The 20596-nt window shown below is 45.1% G+C and overlaps 2 protein-coding genes across 2 annotated transcripts; one reads left to right on the top strand and one right to left on the bottom strand.

Moving 5' to 3' along the window:
* Window positions 1-5924: 5924 nt before the first annotated feature.
* Window positions 5925-6170, top strand: LOC144609435 (histone H2B 7-like). The gene has a single exon (XM_078427913.1). It carries the CDS (start codon window positions 5925-5927, stop codon window positions 6168-6170), a length of 246 nt encoding a protein of 81 aa, XP_078284039.1.
* Window positions 6171-7374: 1204 nt separating this feature from the next.
* LOC144609571 (histone H2A-like) lies at window positions 7375-12135 on the bottom strand. The gene is made up of 3 exons (XM_078428078.1): window positions 12105-12135; window positions 8058-8289; window positions 7375-7531 (listed from the first exon to the last, which is right to left on the bottom strand). The coding sequence occupies exons 1-3, from the start codon at window positions 12133-12135 to the stop codon at window positions 7375-7377; spliced, it is 420 nt and encodes a 139-aa protein (XP_078284204.1).
* Window positions 12136-20596: the final 8461 nt, after the last annotated feature.

The raw sequence follows: 20596 nt of genomic DNA on the forward strand, positions 1-20596 counted from the left end.
ATATATGCAATAAATGCAAAAACAAATAAATACATAAATACAATTATATTAAGTACAAGATTTTTTAACGGTGTTGCCTAGTGCAAAGGTAGTGTTCAGTTCTCGTTTGGCCCTGGGGTAAAAACTGTTCTTAAGTCTGTTTGTTCGGGATTTAATCGACCTGAAACGTCGACCAGAGGGCAGATGAACAAACAGACGGTGGCCGGGGTGGGATGGATCTTTTATTATTTTGCCTGCTCTACTGAGGCAGCGTAGGCTGAACAGGTGCTCCAGGGAGGGCAGTGAGCAGCCGATGATCTTCTGGGCCGTCGTGATGACCCTCTGAAGGGCCTTCCTGTCCTTTTCTGAGCAGCTGGCATACCATGTGGTTATACAGTATGCCAGCACACTCTCGATGGAGCAGCGATAGAAGGACAACATGAGCTTCTCCTGCAGGTTGGTTTTCCTGAGGATCCTCAGGAAGTGGAGTCTCTGCTGTGCCTTCTTTACTGTGGTGATGGTGTTGGTAGACCAGGTAAGATCCTCTGCGATGTGCGTACCCAGGAACCTGAAAGCGGGTACCCTTTCCACACAGACCCCATTGATGTAGAGTGGGTCGTAATCTACACTGGTTTTTCTAAAGTCAATTATAAGTTCCTTTGTTTTGGAGTTCAGGACCAGATTGTTCAGTGAACACCATGCTGCCAGCCTTTGGATTTCATCCCTATAGGCTGTCTCATCTCCTCCTGAGATGAGTCCAACCACAGTCGTGTCATCCGCGAACTTGATGATGGTGTTGGTGGGATGGGTGGGGGCGCAGTCGTGAGTGTAGAGGGAGTAAAGGATGGGGCTCAACACACAGCCCTGTGGTGAGCCGGTGCTCAGTGTAATGGTGGAGGAGAGGTGAGGGCCTATTTTGACGGTCTGGGGGCGGTTGGTCAGGAAGTCCTTGATCCATTGGCAGATGGTTTGGGAAAATCCAAGGTCGGAAAGTTTGGTGACCAGTCTGCTCGGGATGACCGTGTTAAAGGCAGAGCTGAAGTCGAGGAAGAGCATCCTCACATAGCTCCCCTGGTGTTCAAGGTGGGTCAGTGCAGTGTGAAGAGCAGTGTCGATGGCATCCCCTGTAGACCTATTTGCTCTGTAGGCAAACTGGTGTGGGTCGAAGGTGGGTGGGAGGCTGGCTTTGATGTGCTGCAGGACCAGTCTCTCGAAGCACTTTGTGATGACCGGTGTGAGTGCTACCGGACGGTAGTCGTTAAGACCGCTGATGACAGACTTTTTCGGCAGTGGGATGATTGTGGCGGACTTCAGGCAGGGAGGGATGGTGGATTTTAAAAGGGACAGGTTGAAGATTTTTGTGAAGACCTCAGATAATTGGTCTGCACATTCCCTCAGCACTCTGCCCGTCACACCATCGGGGCCTGCAGCTTTCCTGGGATTCACTGCTCTGAGCACGCGCTTAACATCATACTCCTGCACAGTGAAGGTGTTGCTGTCAGGTGCTGGAGAGGGTGTTATGTCTGCCACTGTAGCTTTCACCTCGAAACGAGCAAAGAAACAGTTAAGTTCCTCTGCCAGCGAGGCGTCGCCGTCGGCAGTCGTGCGGTTGCTGGTCTTGTAGTTGGTGATGTGCTGGATGCCTTGCCATACCCGCCGTGGGTCATTGTTGGTAAAGTGGTCCTCAATCTTCCTCTTGTAGGACGCTTTGGCATCCTTGATGCCTCTCTTCAGGTTGGTTCTAGCAGCACTGTATAGAGCTCTATCACTAGACCTGAAGGCGGTGTTACGGTCCTTGAGGAGAGACCTGACATCCTTTGTCATCCAGGGTTTCTGATTGGGATACAACCGGATGCGTTTGTCGACGGTGACATTGTCAACACAGTTTTGGATGTAGCAAAGTACAGTTGATGTGTACTCCTCCAAGTCCTGATCCTCAAAAATATCCCAGTTGGTCCTTTCGAAGCAATCCTGCAGCTGCGAGGAAGCTCCTTCAGGCCATGTCTTAACAGTCTTTATGGTGACTGGAGCTTTCCTCCTGAGTGGGGTGTATGCTGGAGTTAGGAATATGGACAGGTGATCTGACTGCCCCAGGTGTGGTAGTGGTGCTGACCTGAAACCCTTCTTAATATTTGAGTAAACCTTGTCTAGTGTGTTTTTCCCCCTGGTAGCACATCTTATGTGTTGTTCAAGTTTCGGGAGAACTGACTTTAGGTCTGCATGATTGAAGTCCCCGGCTATGATGTGGGCTGCTTCTGGATATGTGCTCTGTTGTGAGTTTATTGCACCGAGCAGGTAGCCTAAAGCTGTGCTAGCGTTAGCATTCGGTGGGATGTAGACTGCTGTTACTATAACCCCTGTAAATTCGCGAGGAAGGTAAAAAGGCCTGCATTTAACTGTTAGGGACTCCAGATCAGGAGAACAGTGGCTATCTATGATTTGGATGTTAGTACACCAGCTGTTGTGCACGTAAATGCATAACCCCCCCCCCCTTGCTCTTACCGGAGTCGATGTTTCTGTCCCAACGAAACGCTGTACGCCCGGCTAGCTCAATGGCTCCGTCTGGGATAAGTGGATGAAGCCATGTCTCTGTTACTAAGAGAATGCAACAGTCCTCCACGAGTTTGTTTGCTGAAATCTGTAGTTTTAGTTCGTCCATTTTGTTGATGATGGATCTGGCGTTGGTGAGAAACATGCTGGGTAGCGGTGGTTTGTGTGGCTGTCTCTTTAGCTTGGCAAGTATACCGGACCGGCATGCTCGCTTTTGCTTCCTGTTTCTCCTCCGCCTGCGACGCCTGTTCGCGCCGACAACTATCCACGGAGCGCCCGGTGTCCTGGCTATCTCTTCTGGTATATTTCGCGGGTGTGGAAATTCGCGCACAAGGTCCCGATTGCACTGGAATCCTATGATCAGAAGATCCTTTCGGTTGTAGGTAGGATTTGCCTGATTTGCCTGGTTTGCATGACTAAAATTGACTAACAGACATAACACAGATAACACACATAAAACGCACCGAAAGGGAGAGCTGTGAGCCGCTGCGTCCGTGCGCGCCGCCATCAAAGGAGAACATCAAGAAGTTCTTCGTCTCCAAAGGTGTTCAGAGAGCAAGACAGGGTAAGAGGGAACTGTGTCAACTCCAGACAGATTTGCAGCAGCTACTCCTTCTGCAGAGGAGAGGGGTGGATGTGAGGGAGGAACTGAGAGAGTTGAAGGGCCGGCAAGCTCGGCTCTTTACCTCTGAATCCTCCAAGGTCATCTTCCGGTCCAGCGTCCGCCATGTTGAGCAGGATGAGACGTGCTCACGTTACTTCTTCCATAAGGTTCACAGGGGGAGCTCTGTGATCAAAAGCCTTAGGGAGGAGGACGGCTCGGTAACATCCTCGCAGTCAGACATGCTCAAGATCTGCAGATCCTTTTATAAGGATCTGTACGATGTAAAGACCACAGACAGCACCGCCTCCCAGAACTTCCTGTCCTCCATCACGGAAGTCTTGGACGACAGCAAGCGGGAGAGTCTGGACCAACCACTGACCCTGGAGGAGCTGACTGGCTCCATCCGTTCCTTTGACTCGAGTAAAACTCCCGGAGGCGATGGCTTACCGGCAGAGTTGTACTCGGCTCTGTGGGACTGGGTGGGCCTGGACCTGCTGGAAGTGTACAACGATATACTTCTAGCCGGCAGCATGTCAGACTCAATGAGGAAGGGCAGCATCACCCTGATCTACAAGCAGAAGGGGGAGATGAATGACTTAAGGAATTGGAGACCCATCACATTGTTGAATGTAGACTACAAGATCCTGTCTAAGGCCATCGCCAACCGGGTCATGTCTGCTCTGGGACGGGTGATCCACCCCGACCAAACCTGTGCTGTACCTGGCAGGAAAATCTCAGACAGCCTGGTGCTGCTGAGAGATACCATTGCCTACGTGCAGGACAGACGGGTGGATGCCTGCCTGGTCAGCTTGGACCAGGAGAAGGCCTTCGACAGGATATCGCACACGTACATGAGGGACGTGCTCTCCAAAATGGGCTTTGGGGAGGGAATCAGGAAGTGGATACAACTGCTCTACTCCGATATCTGTAGTGCAGTCCAAATTAATGGGTGGGAATCAGACAGCTTCCCCGTCAGGTCTGGAGTCAGGCAGGGTTGCCCTCTTTCCCCTGTCTTGTTCGTCTGTTGCATTGAACCCTTTGCCGAATCCATCAGGAAGGATGCGAGCATAAGAGGAGTGACATTGCCAGGCAGTGGGGGCACTCAGGTCAAGGCCTCCCTGTACATGGACGATGTCGCCGTCTTCTGCTCGGATCCAGGGTCGGTCCGCAGACTGATCAGCATCTGCGACCAGTTTGAGTTGGCCACGGGGGCCAGGGTAAACCGCAGGAAGAGCGAGGCCATGCTCTTTGGCAACTGGCCCGACCGATCTTCCATCCCCTTCACCATCAAGCCTGACTTCCTGAAGGTTCTGGGGATCTGGTTCGGGAAGGCTGAGGCATGTAACAAAAATTGGCTGGAGCGGATAGCCAGGGTGGGGAAGAAGCTGGAGCTGTGGAAGCAGCGCTCCCTCTCCATCACGGGGAAAAACCTGGTCATCAGGTGTGAGGTGCTCTCGGGGCTGCTGTACTTGGCGCAAGTGTGGCCCGTCCCTCCCTCCCACGCCAAGGGGATCACCCGGGCCGTCTTCCGCTTCATCTGGGGGTCGGCGATGGACCGGGTGCGACGAGCCACAATGCACAAGTCGGCAGACAACGGGGGTAAAAGCGTGCCCAACGTCGCCCTCATTCTGATGGCCACCTTCGTGTGTGGCTGCATCAGGCGGAGCATAGAGCCAAGGCACGTGGGCACCAATTGCCACTACCTGCTGAGGTTCTACCTGTCCCCGGTGTTGCGAAGGATGGGCCTGGCGCAGATGCGATGCAATGTGCCAGTCAGCTGGACATTGCCGAACCATCTGTCGTTTGTGGACAGGTTCTTCCGGACCAACACCTTTGACCACAAGTCCATCGGGCAGTGGTCAGCACGGAACGTCCTGCAGGCACTGCAGGGGAATGACTCCATGGATCCTGTGGCGTGGTTCCCAGAACAGACAGCCCAGCTTGTCTGGCAAAATGCCTCATCGCCAGTACTCACCAACAAGCACCAAGACCTGGCTTGGCTGGCGGTGAGGGGAGCCCTCCCAGTCAGATCCTTCCTGCACCGCCGGAACCTCAGTACCAGCGCACGCTGCCCTCGGGACGGCTGCTACGGAGAGGAGACGGTGGCCCACCTCTTCAAAGAGTGTGGATTTGCCAGGAGAGTCTGGAGAGGTCTGCAGGGGTCCCTGTCACGATTCATTCCGAGCAGCTCCGTCACAGAGGACTCTGTGCTCTACGGACTGTTCCCAGGGACGCATTCCGAGACTGACATCGAGTGCTGCTGGAAGGTCATCAACTCGGTGAAAGACGCTCTTTGGTCTGCCCAATCCTTGTTGACCTCCCAGCGGAGCGAGCTGTCCGTCAAGGAATGTTGCCGACTGGCCCACTGCAGACTGCAGGAGTACGTGCTGAGGGACGCTCTGAAGCTCGGTGCAGCCAACGCCAAGGCCCTGTGGGGGAGGACCACAGTCTAGGGTCCTTCCGCTGCTGGACATGGGGGGGGGGGTGGCAGGGTGTGGTGGAGAGAGACGCCCCTCCAAATAAGGGATATGTATGTAAATGTCTAAGTAAATGCCTGTATTGAATATGTAACCTCCGGAAATGTCGGATGGGTTTGTTTAAAAAAGATGTTTTGTAAATGATATTTATTACTTGAATGAAGTATTTTTTGATATTAAAAAAAAAAAAAAAGGACCCACCGAAAGCAGCCAAGAAGGGCGCCAAGAAAGCCGTGTCCAAACCTGCAGGCAAGGCGGGCAAGAAACGCAGGAAGTCCAGGAAGGAGAGTTACGCCATCTACATCTACAAAGTGATGAAGCAGGTTCACCCCGACACCGGCATCTCCTCCAAGGCTATGAGCATCATGAACTCGTTCGTCAACGATATTTTCGAGCGCATCGCGGGCGAGGCTTCCCGCCTGGCTCATTACAACAAGCGGGTGACCATCAGCTCCCGGGAAATCCAGACCGCCGTGCGCCTGCTGTTGCCCGGGGAGCTGGCCAAGCACGCCGTGTCGGAAGGGACAAAGGCGGTGACCAAGTACACCAGTTCCAAGTAAAGATCCTCAGTGCCGACAAACCGAAAACCCAAAGGCTCTTTTAAGAGCCGCCCACAATTTCACTGAAAGGCTTGTGCTATTTCGGCATCTAATTGCTGCAAAATTGTATTGGGACTTTTGTTTAGGCAGCAATGTTTAAAATTATGTTTACGTTAATTAAATTGCGGCCATATAGTTTCAAGACTAAGAGGTGGGCCATTTAGGACGGATGAGGAAAAACATTTTCACGCAGAGTTGTGTATCTCAGGTTCTCTGGCACAGAAAGCAGTGGAGGCCAATTCAAGAAAGCTGTTTTCAAGAGAGAGTTGGATTTAGCGCTTGGGGCTGAGGGAATCAAGGGATATGGGGGAAAAGCCGGGACAGGGTACTGATTTTGGATGATCAGCCATGATCACATTGAATGGCGGTCTGTGTCGAAGGGCCGAATGGCATACCCCTGAAACTATTTTCTATGTCTAAGTTTCCAAAATCCCTCTTTTACTGAGATTAGGACATTCAGTCCTCACAGAAACACTTTTGACGCCGTAGTCTCGCGTCCGTCCGCAGTTTGTGAGCAGTGACCGACCATAACAATACTGTTTACACCGAAACCCGCCTGCTCAGTGCGTTCAGTGAAACGCATTTGTTCCGATCGTTTACTAGTTAATGTAAATGCAAGATTTAATTCGCAGAATCTCTCATGTCGGAGAATTAATTCACACTTCGTTTCTATTGTAAATTGACCGGGAATAAATGATGAATCCGAGGTTATAATGTTTGTTTTTTGAGATTTTTACGGAATTATTTTTTTTGACGTACTTTTCAAACTTCAGCTCATTTTGGGGACTGACCGTTGGTTTCGGCGCTTCTCTTGTTGCCGCCTGTTCATTGGTGCACGAAGCCCCACTCTTGAATGGGCCGCTCCCCTCACCAGTGAGATTAGGCGCTTCACCATTCATACTGGAAGTACAAGGGTGAGGTGGGGGTTCCTTATTTCTGGTTTTTAAAAAAGTCTGATGAGAAAAGAATAAGAGAAATGGCACTGGGTAGGGTTCGGGTTTGAGACGGAGCTCTTCGTGCGCGGATATAGTCGTTACTCTGCTGGATTTAGACCAAGACGGGGAGACTCGTCTGTGGTAGATACACAGAACGGTTGTGTGACCCGGTACTCGGCTCTTCCACAGACACTGTGGGTGGCTCTGAAAAGAGCCTTTGGATCGTTAAATTAATGTTTCGCCAAGTTACTTGGTCTTGGTGGCCGCGCTGGTTTCTTGGGCAACAGCACGGCCTGGATATTGGGCAGCAGCCCGCCCTGAGCGATGGTCACCCTTCCCAGCAGCTTGTTGAGCTCCTCGTCGTTGCGGATGGCCAGCTGTAGGTGTCTGGGGATAACAGATAACAGGTATAACAGAGCTTTATTTGTCGTTCGGTACCGAAGTACCGAACGAAACTACATAGCAGTCATAGAAAAAAAAAAGAACACAAGACACATAACCCCAGCACAAACGTCCATCACAGTGACTCCAAACACCCCCTCACTGTGATGGAGGCAACAAAACTTCCCCTCTCTTCCCCACGCCCACGGACAGACAGCTCGTCCCCGACCGACCCGCACAGTCCCCGCACCGGGCGCTGAAACGTCTCGCGGCCGAACCGGGCGATGAAAGGCCCGCGACCAAGCCTTGCGCAGCTAAGTCCCGCAGCCGAGACGCACCAGCGGTGAAAAGTCCCGCTGCCGAGCCGCACCGGGCGGTGTTAAGTCCTGCAGCCGAGCCGCACCAGTGGTGAAAAATCCCGCAGCCGAGCCGCACCGGGCGGTGTTAAGTCCCGCAGCCGAGTTGCACCGGGCGGTGTTAAGCCCCGCAGCCGAGCCGCACCGGGCGGTGTTAAGCCCCGCAGCCGAGCTGCACCGGGATGATGCGGGACTTCTTGATGTCCCGGGCCGCGTTACCAGCCAGTTCCAGGATTTCAGCCGTCAGATGCTCGAGCACAGCAGCCATGTATACCGGGGCTCCAGCACCCACCTGCTGAGCATAGTGACCCTTTCTCAGAAGCCTGTGAACACGGCCCACCGGGAACTGCAGCCCAGCCCGGGACGAGCGAGATTTGGGCTTGGTCCGAGCTTTACCACCTGTTTTCCCTTTTTTTTTTTTTTTTTAAATCAAAAAATACTTTATTCAAATAATAAATATCATCCTGCTCAACATGGCGGACCCTGGACCGGAAGATGATCTTGGAGGATTCAGAGGTAAAGAGCCGAGCTTGCCGGCCCTTCAACTCTCTCAGTTCCTCCCTCACATCCACCCCTCTCCTCTGCAGAAGGAGCAGTTGCTGCAAATCTGTCTGGAGTTGGCACAGTTCCCTCTTACCCTGTCTTGCTCTCTGAACACCTTTGGAGACAAAGAACTTCTTGATGTTCCCCTTTGTTGCCTCCCACCAGAGTGCCGGGGAGTCAAAGAGAGTCCTCACAGTTCTCCAACATGCGTAGTCCCTCTTTAGATCCTCAACGTTCTCCGGGGTCAACAGCTCCACGTTTAACTTCCACGTCCCTCTGCCCGCCTTCCGGTCCTCCTGTAGGTGACAGGTGGCCTGAAGGAGGCAGTGGTCAGAGAAGAACACCGGCGCGAGGTCGGTGTGTCTGACCGTGACGGCACTCGATGTGAAGAGGAAGTCTATCCGGGACTGGGCTGAACCGTTCGGTCCTGACCAGGTGAACCGCGGCTGGGCTCCGCCTGCAGGGTCACTGAAGGCGTCGCGCAGCTTTGCATCTTTGACCGTCTCCACCAGGAGTTTGGAGGTGCCGTCCAGTCTGTGGTTGGCACTGCCGGATCGTCCAGCCGCATCGATGATGCAGTTGCAGTCACCGGCCAGAACGAGCGGTCTTGACGTGGCCAGCAGCGGTGGGAGCTGCTGGAGGACGGCCAACCGCTCGCTCCGCCTGGGTGAGGCATACACATTAATCAGCCGGAGCGGAGAACCACGGTACATTACATCCACCACCAAGAGACGCCCCCCCACCACGTCCCTTACCTCAGTGATGGTGAAGCCCCCTCCCCGCAGCAAGATCCCCAGACCAGACGCACGACAATCATTGCCCCCCGACCATAGAAGGGTCTCGACCCGAAACGTCACCCATTCCTTCTCTCCTGAGATGCTGCCTGCCCTGCTGAGTTACTCAAGCATTTTGTGAAATACCTTTGATTTGCACCAGCATCTGCAGTTATTTTCTTACACTACCTGTGCATTTTCACAATCTGTTCCTGTTACGATTTTGTACACCTCTATAAGATCACCACTCGGATGCTTCAAGGAATAGAGTCCTAGACTGCTCAACCTCTCCGCATAATTCAGACCCTCGGGTCCTGGCAACATCCTCATAAATCTACTCTGCACCCTTTCCAGCTTGACATCTTTCCTATAACATGGTCCCCAAAACTGAACACGATACTCTAAATGTGCCTCACCAACATCTTATATAACTGCAACGTGACCTCACAACTTCTATACTCAATACTCTGACTGATGAAGACCAACATGCCAAAAGCCTTTTTGACCATCCTATCTACCTGTGACGCCACATTCAAGGCATTATGTACCTGCACTCTTAGATCCCTTTGCTCTACAACACTCAACAGAGTCTTCCCATTCATTGTGTAGGTCCTGCCCATGTTAGATTTCCCAAACACCTCACATTTCTCTGCATTAAATTCCATCAAACATTCCTCAGCCCACCTATCCAACCGATCAAGATATCACCACATTTGTGTCATCCATATACTTGCAAATCATGCCATATACATTTTCATCCAAATCATTGATATAGATGACAAACAGCAATGGGCCCAGCACCGAACCCCGAGGTACACCAGTAGTCACAGGTGTGCAGTTCAAAAAGTATCCTTCCATCATCACCCTCTGCTTCCTTACGTAAAGTCAATTTTCTATACATTCAGCTATCTCTCCTTGGATCCCATGCTCTCCAACTTTCTAGAGCAGCCTACCATGCTGAACCTTGTTGAATACCTTGCTGAAATCCATATATATATCTACCACTCTCCTCTCATCAACCTTTTTGTCATATCTTCAAAAAAACTCAGATTCCTGAGGCATGAGTTACTTTAAATGTTATTCTAGTAGCTGCCTCAAACTACCTCATCTACCAACTCGTTCCATATACCCACCACCCTCTACGAGAAAATGGTGCCCTTATGATTCCTATTATATCTTTCCCCATGCACCTTTGACCTACGTCTCCCGGTTCTTGATTCACCTACTCTGGGTAAAGGCCCTGCTCATTCAACTTATCTGTTCCCCTCATGATTTTATACACCCCTCTAAGAATCACCCCTCTGTCTCCTATCCTCCAAGGATTAAAGACCTAGTCTGCCTGTCCTCAAGACCTGGCAACATTTTGTGAATCTTCTCTGCACATTTTTCAGCTTAATGACATTCTTCCTATGACAGGGTGGACAAAACTGAATGTAATACACGGTACGGTAGCGCAGCGGTAGAGTTGCTGTTTTACAGCGAATGCAGCGCCGGAGACTCAGGTTCGATCCTGACTACGGGTGCTGCACTGTAAGGAGTTTGTACGTTCTCCCCGTGACCTGCGTGGGTTTTCTCCGAGATCTTCGGTTTCCTCCCACACTCCAAAGACGTACAGGTTTGTAGGTTAATTGGCTGGGTAAATGTAAAAATTGTCCCTAGTGGGTGTAGGATAGTGTTAATGTACGGGGATCGCTGGGCGGCACGGACTTGGAGGGCCGAAAAGGCCTGTTTCCGGCTGTATATATATGATATGATATGATATGATATGATAATACGCCAATTGTGGGCTCATCAACATTGTGTACAACAGTAAAATAGCATCCCGACTTCCAGTCTGAAGAAGGGTCTCGACCCGAAAACTCACCAATTCCTTCTCTCCAGGGATGCTGCCTGTCCCGCTGAGTTACTCCAGCTTTTTGTGTTTATCTTCTGTACCCAATTACCTGACAGATGAAAGCCAATGAACCGAACGTCTTCTTCACGTCTATCTGTGATGCCAATTTCAGGGAACCATATACCCACACTCCTGGATCACTCTGCTCTGCTACACAACCCAGGCCCTACTATTCACTGCAAAGTTCTTACTCTGGTTTAACTTTGCAAAATGCAACACTTTGCACTTATCTGCAATGACCTCCATTGAGTAATTGGTTGGCGACTAATGCTCATGACCAAGATATTGCTGTAATTTTTTATAACTATCTTTGCTATCTATTAGATCACGCAGTTTCATGCCTTGTACATTCTCATCCAAATTGTTCATGTAAACAACAAAGAGAAATCAGTTCAGTCCGATCCCTGAAGCACATTACTAGCCACAAGCCTCCAATCTGAAAAAACCCAACATTTCACCATCACCCTCTACTTCCTTCCATCAAGGCAGCTCTCTATCCAGATAGCTACCTCTCCCTGGATCCCATGCGAGCTAACCTTCCAGAGCAGCCTACCAGGCTGAACTTATCAAATACCTTGTTGAAGTCCATGTAGGCAACATCTATTTTGCCCTTTTTGATCACTTCTTCAAAAAACTCAGATTCACAAGACATGATCTCCCAAGTACAAAACTATGCTGACTCTCTTTGATCAATCATTGTAAATACATATACAGTATATCTTATCTGCCAGAATCCCTTCCAGTAATGAGCCTACCACAGATGCTAGGCTCACTGGTCTATAGTTTCCAGGCTTCTCCTTGCAGCCCTTCTTAAATAGAAGCAGAACATTAGCCACCATGGCATCTCACCCATTTCTAATGATGATTAATATATCAGCCAGGGCTGCCACGAGTTCTTCTGTAACCTGGATATATCTGATCGGGCCCAGACAATTTATGTACTTTCATATGGATTACGACGTCCAGCCTCTCCTTGATCGTAACATGGAGTGACCTTAATACATCACTGTTACCTGTCCCTTGTTCCCCATGGTCTTTCTCCATGGTAAAAACGGAGGAGAAATCGCTTCCGGTGGCGCTATGGAGGGCTAGAGAGTAACGCCAGCCAGCCAGCTCCTTGTAAAAAAACGGAGAAAAACCGGGGATAAATTGACCTACCTGTTGCCTGCTGTCTGTGTAGCGATTGTACCGATTGTTGTGAGTGACGCTATCAGGCGCGCGACAATGTTTCCACAGCACAGCCCCCCCGCGGATAAAACGAAAAGTCGGGCTACCAGGCAGAATCCGCGGGAAGGCCTGACTGAAGCCTCGGCCTCAGGTAGGACGTTATCCCAAGAAGATGTGACGGGGAAAAAATTGACCAAAAAAGCGGAAGGTGAGGAACTCAAAAACTTTATTGCAAGTGAAATTTCTGGTTTGAGGGAAGAAATAAAGCAGATGAATGTTGCTGGAGAAATAAAAAAAATTAAGGAGGAAATGAAGGACTTAAAGCTTGAGACTAAGAATATAGCAGATGATTTGAAGAATGATTTGTCGAAAGAAATCTCTGAAATAATATTTGGACTATCAAAGGAGATGAATGAGAAAATTAAAAATGGGAAAGTTGAATTTGATGAAAGGCTGAATCCTGTGGAAAAGGCATTGAATCAGCAGACGGGCGCTATAAAAGACCTTGAAGACCTAGCCGAAACAAGCGCTCACACCACAGCAAAACTCGTTACAGAAACTCAACGTCTAACTGATATGCTGGTCAAAATAAACGAGAAATGTATTGAACTGGAAGGTCGCCAGAGAAGACAGAACTTAAGAATTGCAGGTATCCCAGAAGGGGAAGAGAAAGATCAAGATATCCGAGAATTTACAGCAAATTTACTGCAAAAAGTTTTATCTCTGGACCAAAAGCCTCAACTAGCCCGAGCACATAGAGTGATGAGACGCCAGACAAGAGTAGGCGCACCCCCAAGACAAATGATAATAAAAGTACAAAACGACTATGTTGTGGAGGAGATAATGCAAAAAGCATCAAGAAACAGAAAGCTTGATTTTAAGGGTAACAGGATCAGCATTTATCGAGATTATCCAGCAGAGGTTGCAAGGAAACGAAAAGCATTCAACGAGACCAAAAGTATTCTGAGGGGAGTGGAGGATTTGAAATATGGTGTGAGTTATCCAGCTATCTTAAGAGTTACTTATGACAAGAAGGAATACTTTTTCTCCGACCCTGAGAAAGCACTGGACTTTGCCAAGAAGATTATGCCATGAGAGGATGCCTGATCCCTCATTATGAATAAATGACTTTGCAGGACTGCATGGAATTGAATTGATGACTAAAGAAGCTGAGAAAGAAGTGGATCGGAAATTTTGCCATGGATACTAATAACTGCGCTACTAATGAATACTAAAATTATACCGCGGTATTTTTAACAATTAGAATCAATAATTATTACTAATGACTAATACTTGCTTATAAAGTTACTTATAATGGAATGATTTTATCATTTGTATCATAATTTTTCCAATTATTGGAACTTGATATACCCCCGGTAAAATATTGCTATGGAACACAAGTTCCAAGAAATATAGGGGCTGGATAAGTTCGAAACATCAACTACGGAAGTCGGTAGATGGGTAGCCATGCTAGTATGGCTAGCACTAACTGCACTAACATTAGATGTAGTTTTTTCCTTCTTTGTGCACAATACTAATTTTCTAATCTATTCTCTTTTTTTTTCTATTACAAACTATCATTATTATTTTCAGTTTGAACGGAGTTACAAATTGGAGCAAAGGAGATATATACGTGAGAGGCATTTAAGAGTCTTAAAATTCGTCTATTCAGAGTTCGGGTGCGGGGTCGGGTCTGTCGAACTGAACCATTGGCTCTATTACAGACCCCCATAGACAAAAAATGCAAGATTTAAAAATGAATATGGGGAATGAAGGAATAACGTTTTGCAGTTGGAACGTTAAAGGTATTAATGAGCCAATTAAGAGAGGTAAAGTATTAGCACATTTAAAAGCAATTAAAGCGGACGTGATTTTCATCCAAGAAACACATTTAAAAAAAGATGCCGAGCATAGGCTGAAAGCTAAATGGATAGATAAAACATATCATTCTTCTTTTACACATAAATCAAGAGGCGTAGCAATATTATTTCGGAAAGGTACTTTATTCAAACATACATCAACTATAACCGATAAGGATGGCAGATACATTATTGTAATAGGAGAATTAAATGCACAAAAAATGATTTTTGTTAATGTATATGGACCAAACTTTGATAGTCCACTGTTCTTTAAGAAAATATTTAACTGCATTCCGGAAATAGCACAACATAATTTAGTAATTGGAGGAGATTTAAATTGTACTTTAGATTCCTATTTAGACAGATCAACAAGACAAAGGAAAACCAAATCACATTCCAGTGACTTATTAAATGCATATATGGATACTAGTAATATTAAAGATGTTTGGAGAGTGGAAAACCCAACTGGACGAGAATACTCATTTTATTCACCTGTACATAAAACCTATTCAAGAATAGATTATTTTTTGGTCGACGCTAAACTTATCTCACTCACTTATAATTCAAAATACCATAATATTACAATCTCAGATCATGCACCTTTAACATTCATGATTAAATTAAATGGAATGTCCGAGAAACAAGCATATTGGAGATTTAACCCACAAATTGTGAACGAAAAGTCATGCCAGGAATATATTATTAAACAGATTCAAATATTTTTTGAGGTAAATGACAACCCTGACACACCTATTTCTCTTATGTGGGAAACGTTTAAAGCGTATGTTCGAGGTACATTAATTTCTGCTCAAGCTTTTTATAATAAAGAGAACAGGATTAAGCAACAAACATTGGAAAGTGAAATCAAACAACTAGATATAGAAAATGCGAGAATGCCATCTACTCTAAAATATAATAAAATTGCGGTATTGAAATATAAATTAAATAAAATGTATTCAGAACAAGTCATAAAACTCTATCAAAAAACAAAACAATTACATTTTGAATTTGGAGACAAACCACAAAAACTATTAGCTCGTCAGTTACGAAAAATGGAAGGGGAAAAAATAATTCATAAAATTAGAACAGAGACAGGAGAATTATTAAAAATGCCCAAGGACATAAATGATAGATTTCTCCAATATTATCAGAGCCTTTATTCAACTAAAACCGTAGCACAATCAGAAGGAATAGCAGACTTTTAAAAAAAATGTAATTTAAAAGGTTTAGATTCAAACGATAGAGAAGTATTAGAAAGGGAGATTACGACAAAGGATATTGAGGAGTCTATTGGTTCTTTAAAAAATGGTAAAGCAGTAGGACCAGATGGTTTAGGCTCCGAATTTTATAAAAATTTTTATGATTTGCTTAGCCCACGTTTACATAGACTATGAGTATATATATACTCAACAGAAACTTCCAGACACTCTAAATGAATCTATAATAACACTCATTCCTAAAGCTGATAAAGATCCGGAAGATCCGGGATCATACAGAGCAATTGCACTTTTAAATACAGATCAAAAAATTTTAACTAAAATACTAGCGTATAGATTAAGTACAGTGATGAATAAATTAATACACCCTGACCAAACAGGCTTCATTCAGAAACGATACTCATACTATAATCTAAGAAGATTATTTAATATTATATATTCCAAGAGAATTATTAATGAAGATCTAGCAATAATCTCACTTGATGTTGAAAAAGCATTTGATCAGGTTGAATGGTCTTATTTATTTTCGGTGATGGAAAATATGCAGCTTGGGGAGAAATTCTGTACATGGATAAAACTGTTATATACAAATCCCACGGCCAGAATATTTACAAACCAAAGGTTGTCATCGAAATTTAGCCTATCTAGAGGTTGTAGACAAGGATGCCCGTTATCCCCATTATTATTTGCGCTTGCTATTGAGCCACTGGCAGAAAGAGTTAGGGGGCATCCGGAAATACATGGATATAACACAAAGGACACAGTGAATAAAATTTCTCTATACGCAGATGACGTATTAATTTACATTACAAAACCAGAAATTAGTATTCCAAACTTATTAAAGCTAATAACCCAATTTGGTTCACTTTCAGGATACAGAATAAATTGGAATAAAAGCGAAATTATGCCAATAAGGGAACATAATAAACAGATAATACAACAATTTCCATTTAAAATAGTAAATGAAAAATTTAAATATCTAGGTATCTATGTAACTAAGATATATACATCATTATTTAAAGCAAATTTCCCCCCATTACTGAACAAACTACATAAGAATATTCAATATTGGAAAACACTCCCTATCTCAATGGTTGGCAAAATTAATGCCATAAAAATGATTTTTTTAACCGCAAATATTATACCTTTTTCAGACAATTCCGATATATCTGACAAAAAACTTTTTAAAAAAATTGGACTCTATTGTTAATGATTTTATCTGGGATTATAAGAATCATAGGATAAACAAAAGACACTTGTGTAAATCAAAAATAAATGGAGGCCTGGCTTTACCCAATTTTTTGTTTTATTTCTGGGCAGTTAATATTAAAAATATGAATTTCTGGTTGGAAGAAATAGATCATCAACCAGACTGGTTAAAAATGGAAAAGGAAGATTGTTTACCTTTTGATATTGGTTCGATATTATTTGCTACGTCTAAATTAAACAAAAAAATTTATAGGGAAAACCCTATAATATTTAGTGCTATACGAATTTGGAAACAATTAAAAAAGACATTAAAATTAGATAATTTATCACTTTTTCTTCCAATTGTGAATAATCCTTTGTTTAAGCCTTCATGGGTAGACGGGGGTTTTACACAATGGAAGGATTATGGAATTAAAAATATGGGACAACTTTATAAGGAAGGCACCTTTCTGACATTTCAGGAGTTGCAACAGACTTATGGTCTTCGTGGAAATGATTATTTCAGATATCTTCAACTTAGAGATTATGTAAAATCGAACTCCCAAAATTTTCGAATTAGAAATTCAGAAATTCTTGATGAATGTTGGAACAAACATCCTAGTACAGAAAAATTAATATCTTATATATATAATATCTTATTAGACAGTGACATTCCCTCCACGGACTTATACAGACAAAAATGGGAAAAAGAATTAAACCAAGTAATTACGAAAGATACTTGGGAAGAAAGTTTGCAACATATACATCAGTGTTCACTAAACGCCAGACATTCTCTAATACAATTTAAAGTAATACATAGGTTACACTATTCAAAAACAAAACTACATAAAATTTTCCAACATATCTCACCTAAATGTGATAAATGTCAACATTTAGAAGCTACATTATTTCATATGTTTGCAAACTGTATAAAAATTAAAAAATTCTGGGTAAATATTTTTAGCATAATATCTAAAGTAACCAGCACACAATTGGACCCAGATCCAAAATTAATTATACTCGGAATATTAGAATTAAATCAAACATTTAGAACAACACAAAGAAACTTTATGGATTATAGTTTAATAACAGGAAAAAAATTAATTCTAAAATTTTGGAAAGGCCCTACGGCCCCCACAATCAAAATGTGGATTATAGAAATGACGGAGACCTTAAACGTGGAAAGAATCAGATTTTCCCTGTTGGACAAACAGGAATTATTCATTGGAACATGGTCTCCTTTTATTGATTACTTAAAGGGTCAGAATGGTTCAGCACAGGAACCTGACTAGCACTCGGACTAAAGAATGGATGAAATGCTATACTTTGAAATGTACGAATATATCTCGAAGGAAGTTTTTGTTATTTTAATAAATTTCTCCATTCTTCTTTAACTAACTTTTTCCTTATCTTTATAATTTGTTTTTGTTTTTGTTTTTATTTTTCTTCTCTCTCTTTTCTTTCTTTACTTCATCTATTTCTTTAGTTCTATCTAGTTTTTAAAAAAAAAGGGGCAAAAGGTATTGGAGACAATATAATAATAATTGACAATATTATCAATTTAAAAATGTATGACTGTAAGTTATGTACCTATCTCCAATAAAAAATTTATCTTAAAAAAAAAAAAAAAAAAAAAAAAACGGAGGAGAAATCCTCATTGAGGATCCACAGAGAAATTAAAGAACATTGGTTTCTGAGGGACCATATTCTCTGTGTAGTGACCCTATTTCTCTTAACGCATATTTAAAATCTCTGGATTTTCCATAATATTATCTGCCAGAGCTATCTGCTGCCCTCTTTTTGCCCTCCTAATTTCTTAAGTATGTTCCTTATATCCAAAAACTCCTTCAGGGATACACTTGGATCACGGCTGCCTTTTCCTGTCCAATGCCACCTCCTTTTTCCAGATGAGAGTCTGAATTTCTCTTGCCATCCAGGCATCCTTGCAACCTGCTTTGCCCTCACCCTAACAGGAACATGCATGCTCTGAGTTCTTGTCATCACACTTTTAAATGCATCCCACATTCCAGACGTTCTTTGGCCCATAAACCTACCTCAATCAATGTTAGCAAGTTCCTGTCCAATACCATCGAAGTAGGCCTTGCCCAATTCAGAATATTAACTTGTGGGTCCACAGTATTTATCCATAATCATTTGAAAGCTCATAAAACTAGTGTCACTAATCCCAAAAGGCTCACGCACTGACACTTCGGTCACGTGCTCTTCCCAATTTTTGAAGGGTAGATCCATCTTTGCCCTCTCACTTGTAGGGGCCTCTACATATTGCCAGAGGAAAACATTCACAACACATCTGACTTATTCCACTCCATCAAAGCCCTTGGCACTATGACAGTCTATCTACATCAGGAAAGTTAAAATCCCGTAGAAATGGCAACCCGATTAGTCTTGCAGCTGCCTGCAATCACCTGCAATATTTGTTCTTCTAAATCCCGTAAACTATTTGGAGGCATCCAGTCAACTCCCAACATCTGCACATTGACAGCACAGAAGGTTGGCCCAATCCACAGTTCCCAGGGCAGGTTTTCCTCTCCACTCAATCTGGAGTCAAAGAGTGATACAGTGTGGAAAAAGGCCCTTCGGCCCAACTTGCCCACACAGGCCAACAATGTCCCAGCTACACTAGTCCCAGTTGTCTGTGCTGCAGATCCTCAGGGATACTCGTACTTTCCCAGCTTGGTAACTGTTAACCTCTCTGATGTTGGGGCTCCTCACAGTCTCTCATCCGTGGATTCAGTTTCACTTCATCTCTTTCTTACATGAGCAACCCTTCCTTTTTAAAGAACAGACTCCAGTTGAAGCACCCACAACGCATTACGTATCCGTAATCATAATCTCTTTCTCACTCCTCACTTTCAGGTGAAAGGTGTAGCTATGGGGACTCACATGGACCCCAGCTGTGAATGCCTTTTTATTGGTAATGTTCACCAATCCTTGCTCCAAACGTACACTGGCACCATCCCCCAAATCGTTCTCCACTACATTGATGACTACATTGGAGCTGTCTCCTGCATCTGTACAGGAAATGTTGATGTCATTAGCTTTATGACCAATTCCACCCTGTCCTCAAATTGATGTACTATCTCTGACACCTCACTCCCCTTTCCTGATCTCCCTATCTCCATCACAGGGGATATTGGCTGCCATCTACTCTATGACATAGACAATAGACAAAAGTTGCAGAAGTAGGTCATCCGGCCCTTCGAGCCAGCACCGCCATTCAATGTGATCATAGCTGATCATGATCCTCCGACATTTCCGTCACCTCCATACTACTACTGGCCACATCTTCCCATCTCCACCCATTTCTGCTTTCCACAGAGATCATTCTCTCCGCAACTCCCTTCCCACCCAAACCACCCCCTCTTAGAACTGCAGGAGATGCAACACCTGTCGCTATACCTCCCCCCTCGACTCCGTCCAACAACCCCGACAGTCATGTGTTGTGAGGCAGAGTTTCACTTGCACCTCCTCCAACCTCATCTATTGTATCCACTCCCATTCCCACACTGACCTTTCTGTCCTTGTTCTCCATTTCCAGAATGAGGCCCATTGCAAATTGGAGGAACAGCATCTCATATTTCACTTGGGTGGCATACACCCCAGTGGTATGAACATTGACTTCTCTAACTTCAAGTAGCCCTTGCTTTCCCTCTCTCTTCATCCCCTCCCCCTTCCCAGATCTCCTACCAGTCATACTATCTCCGACTACATTGTAAATCTGTCTGGCCCACTCCCAACATCAGTCTGAAGAAGGGTCTCGACCCGAAATGTCGATTTACACCAGCGTCTGTGTTTCTTTTTCCTACTGATGTCATGTTCATTGGCCTTTAGTTCGCTGGCTGGTACTTGTGGCCTCCTGTACCTCGGCAAACCAAGTGTAGACTCGCCAACCGTTTCACTGAACTTTTGGACTCCTTCCACTAAGGCCTACTACCTGTCCCCATTGCTAACCGTTTTAACTCTCCTTCCTTCCCATACTGACCTTTCTATTCTGGCCTTCTTCAATTACCAAAGTGTTCCAACCATCTGTCTCTCAAAACTACCCTGGCGTGT

The sequence above is a fragment of the Rhinoraja longicauda genome, chromosome 34 (assembly GCF_053455715.1).
Source record: "Rhinoraja longicauda isolate Sanriku21f chromosome 34, sRhiLon1.1, whole genome shotgun sequence".
NCBI classification, from domain to species: Eukaryota; Metazoa; Chordata; class Chondrichthyes; order Rajiformes; family Arhynchobatidae; genus Rhinoraja; species Rhinoraja longicauda.

Excerpts from the sequence above, each read along its gene's own strand:
- LOC144609435 (XM_078427913.1), top strand. The coding sequence starts at position 5,925 with ATGAAGCAGGTTCACCCCGACACCGGCATCTCCTCCAAGGCTATGAGC.
- LOC144609571 (XM_078428078.1), bottom strand. The coding sequence starts at position 12,135 with ATGGAGAAAGACCATGGGGAACAAGGGACAG. Across the intron at positions 8,290-12,104 it reads CCATGGGGAACAAGGGACAG|GGAAAACAGGTGGTAAAGCT; the intron begins GTAACAGTGATG and ends AAAAAAAAAAAG. Across the intron at positions 7,532-8,057 it reads AAGTCCCGCATCATCCCGGT|ACACCTACAGCTGGCCATCC; the intron begins GCAGCTCGGCTG and ends TGTTATCCCCAG.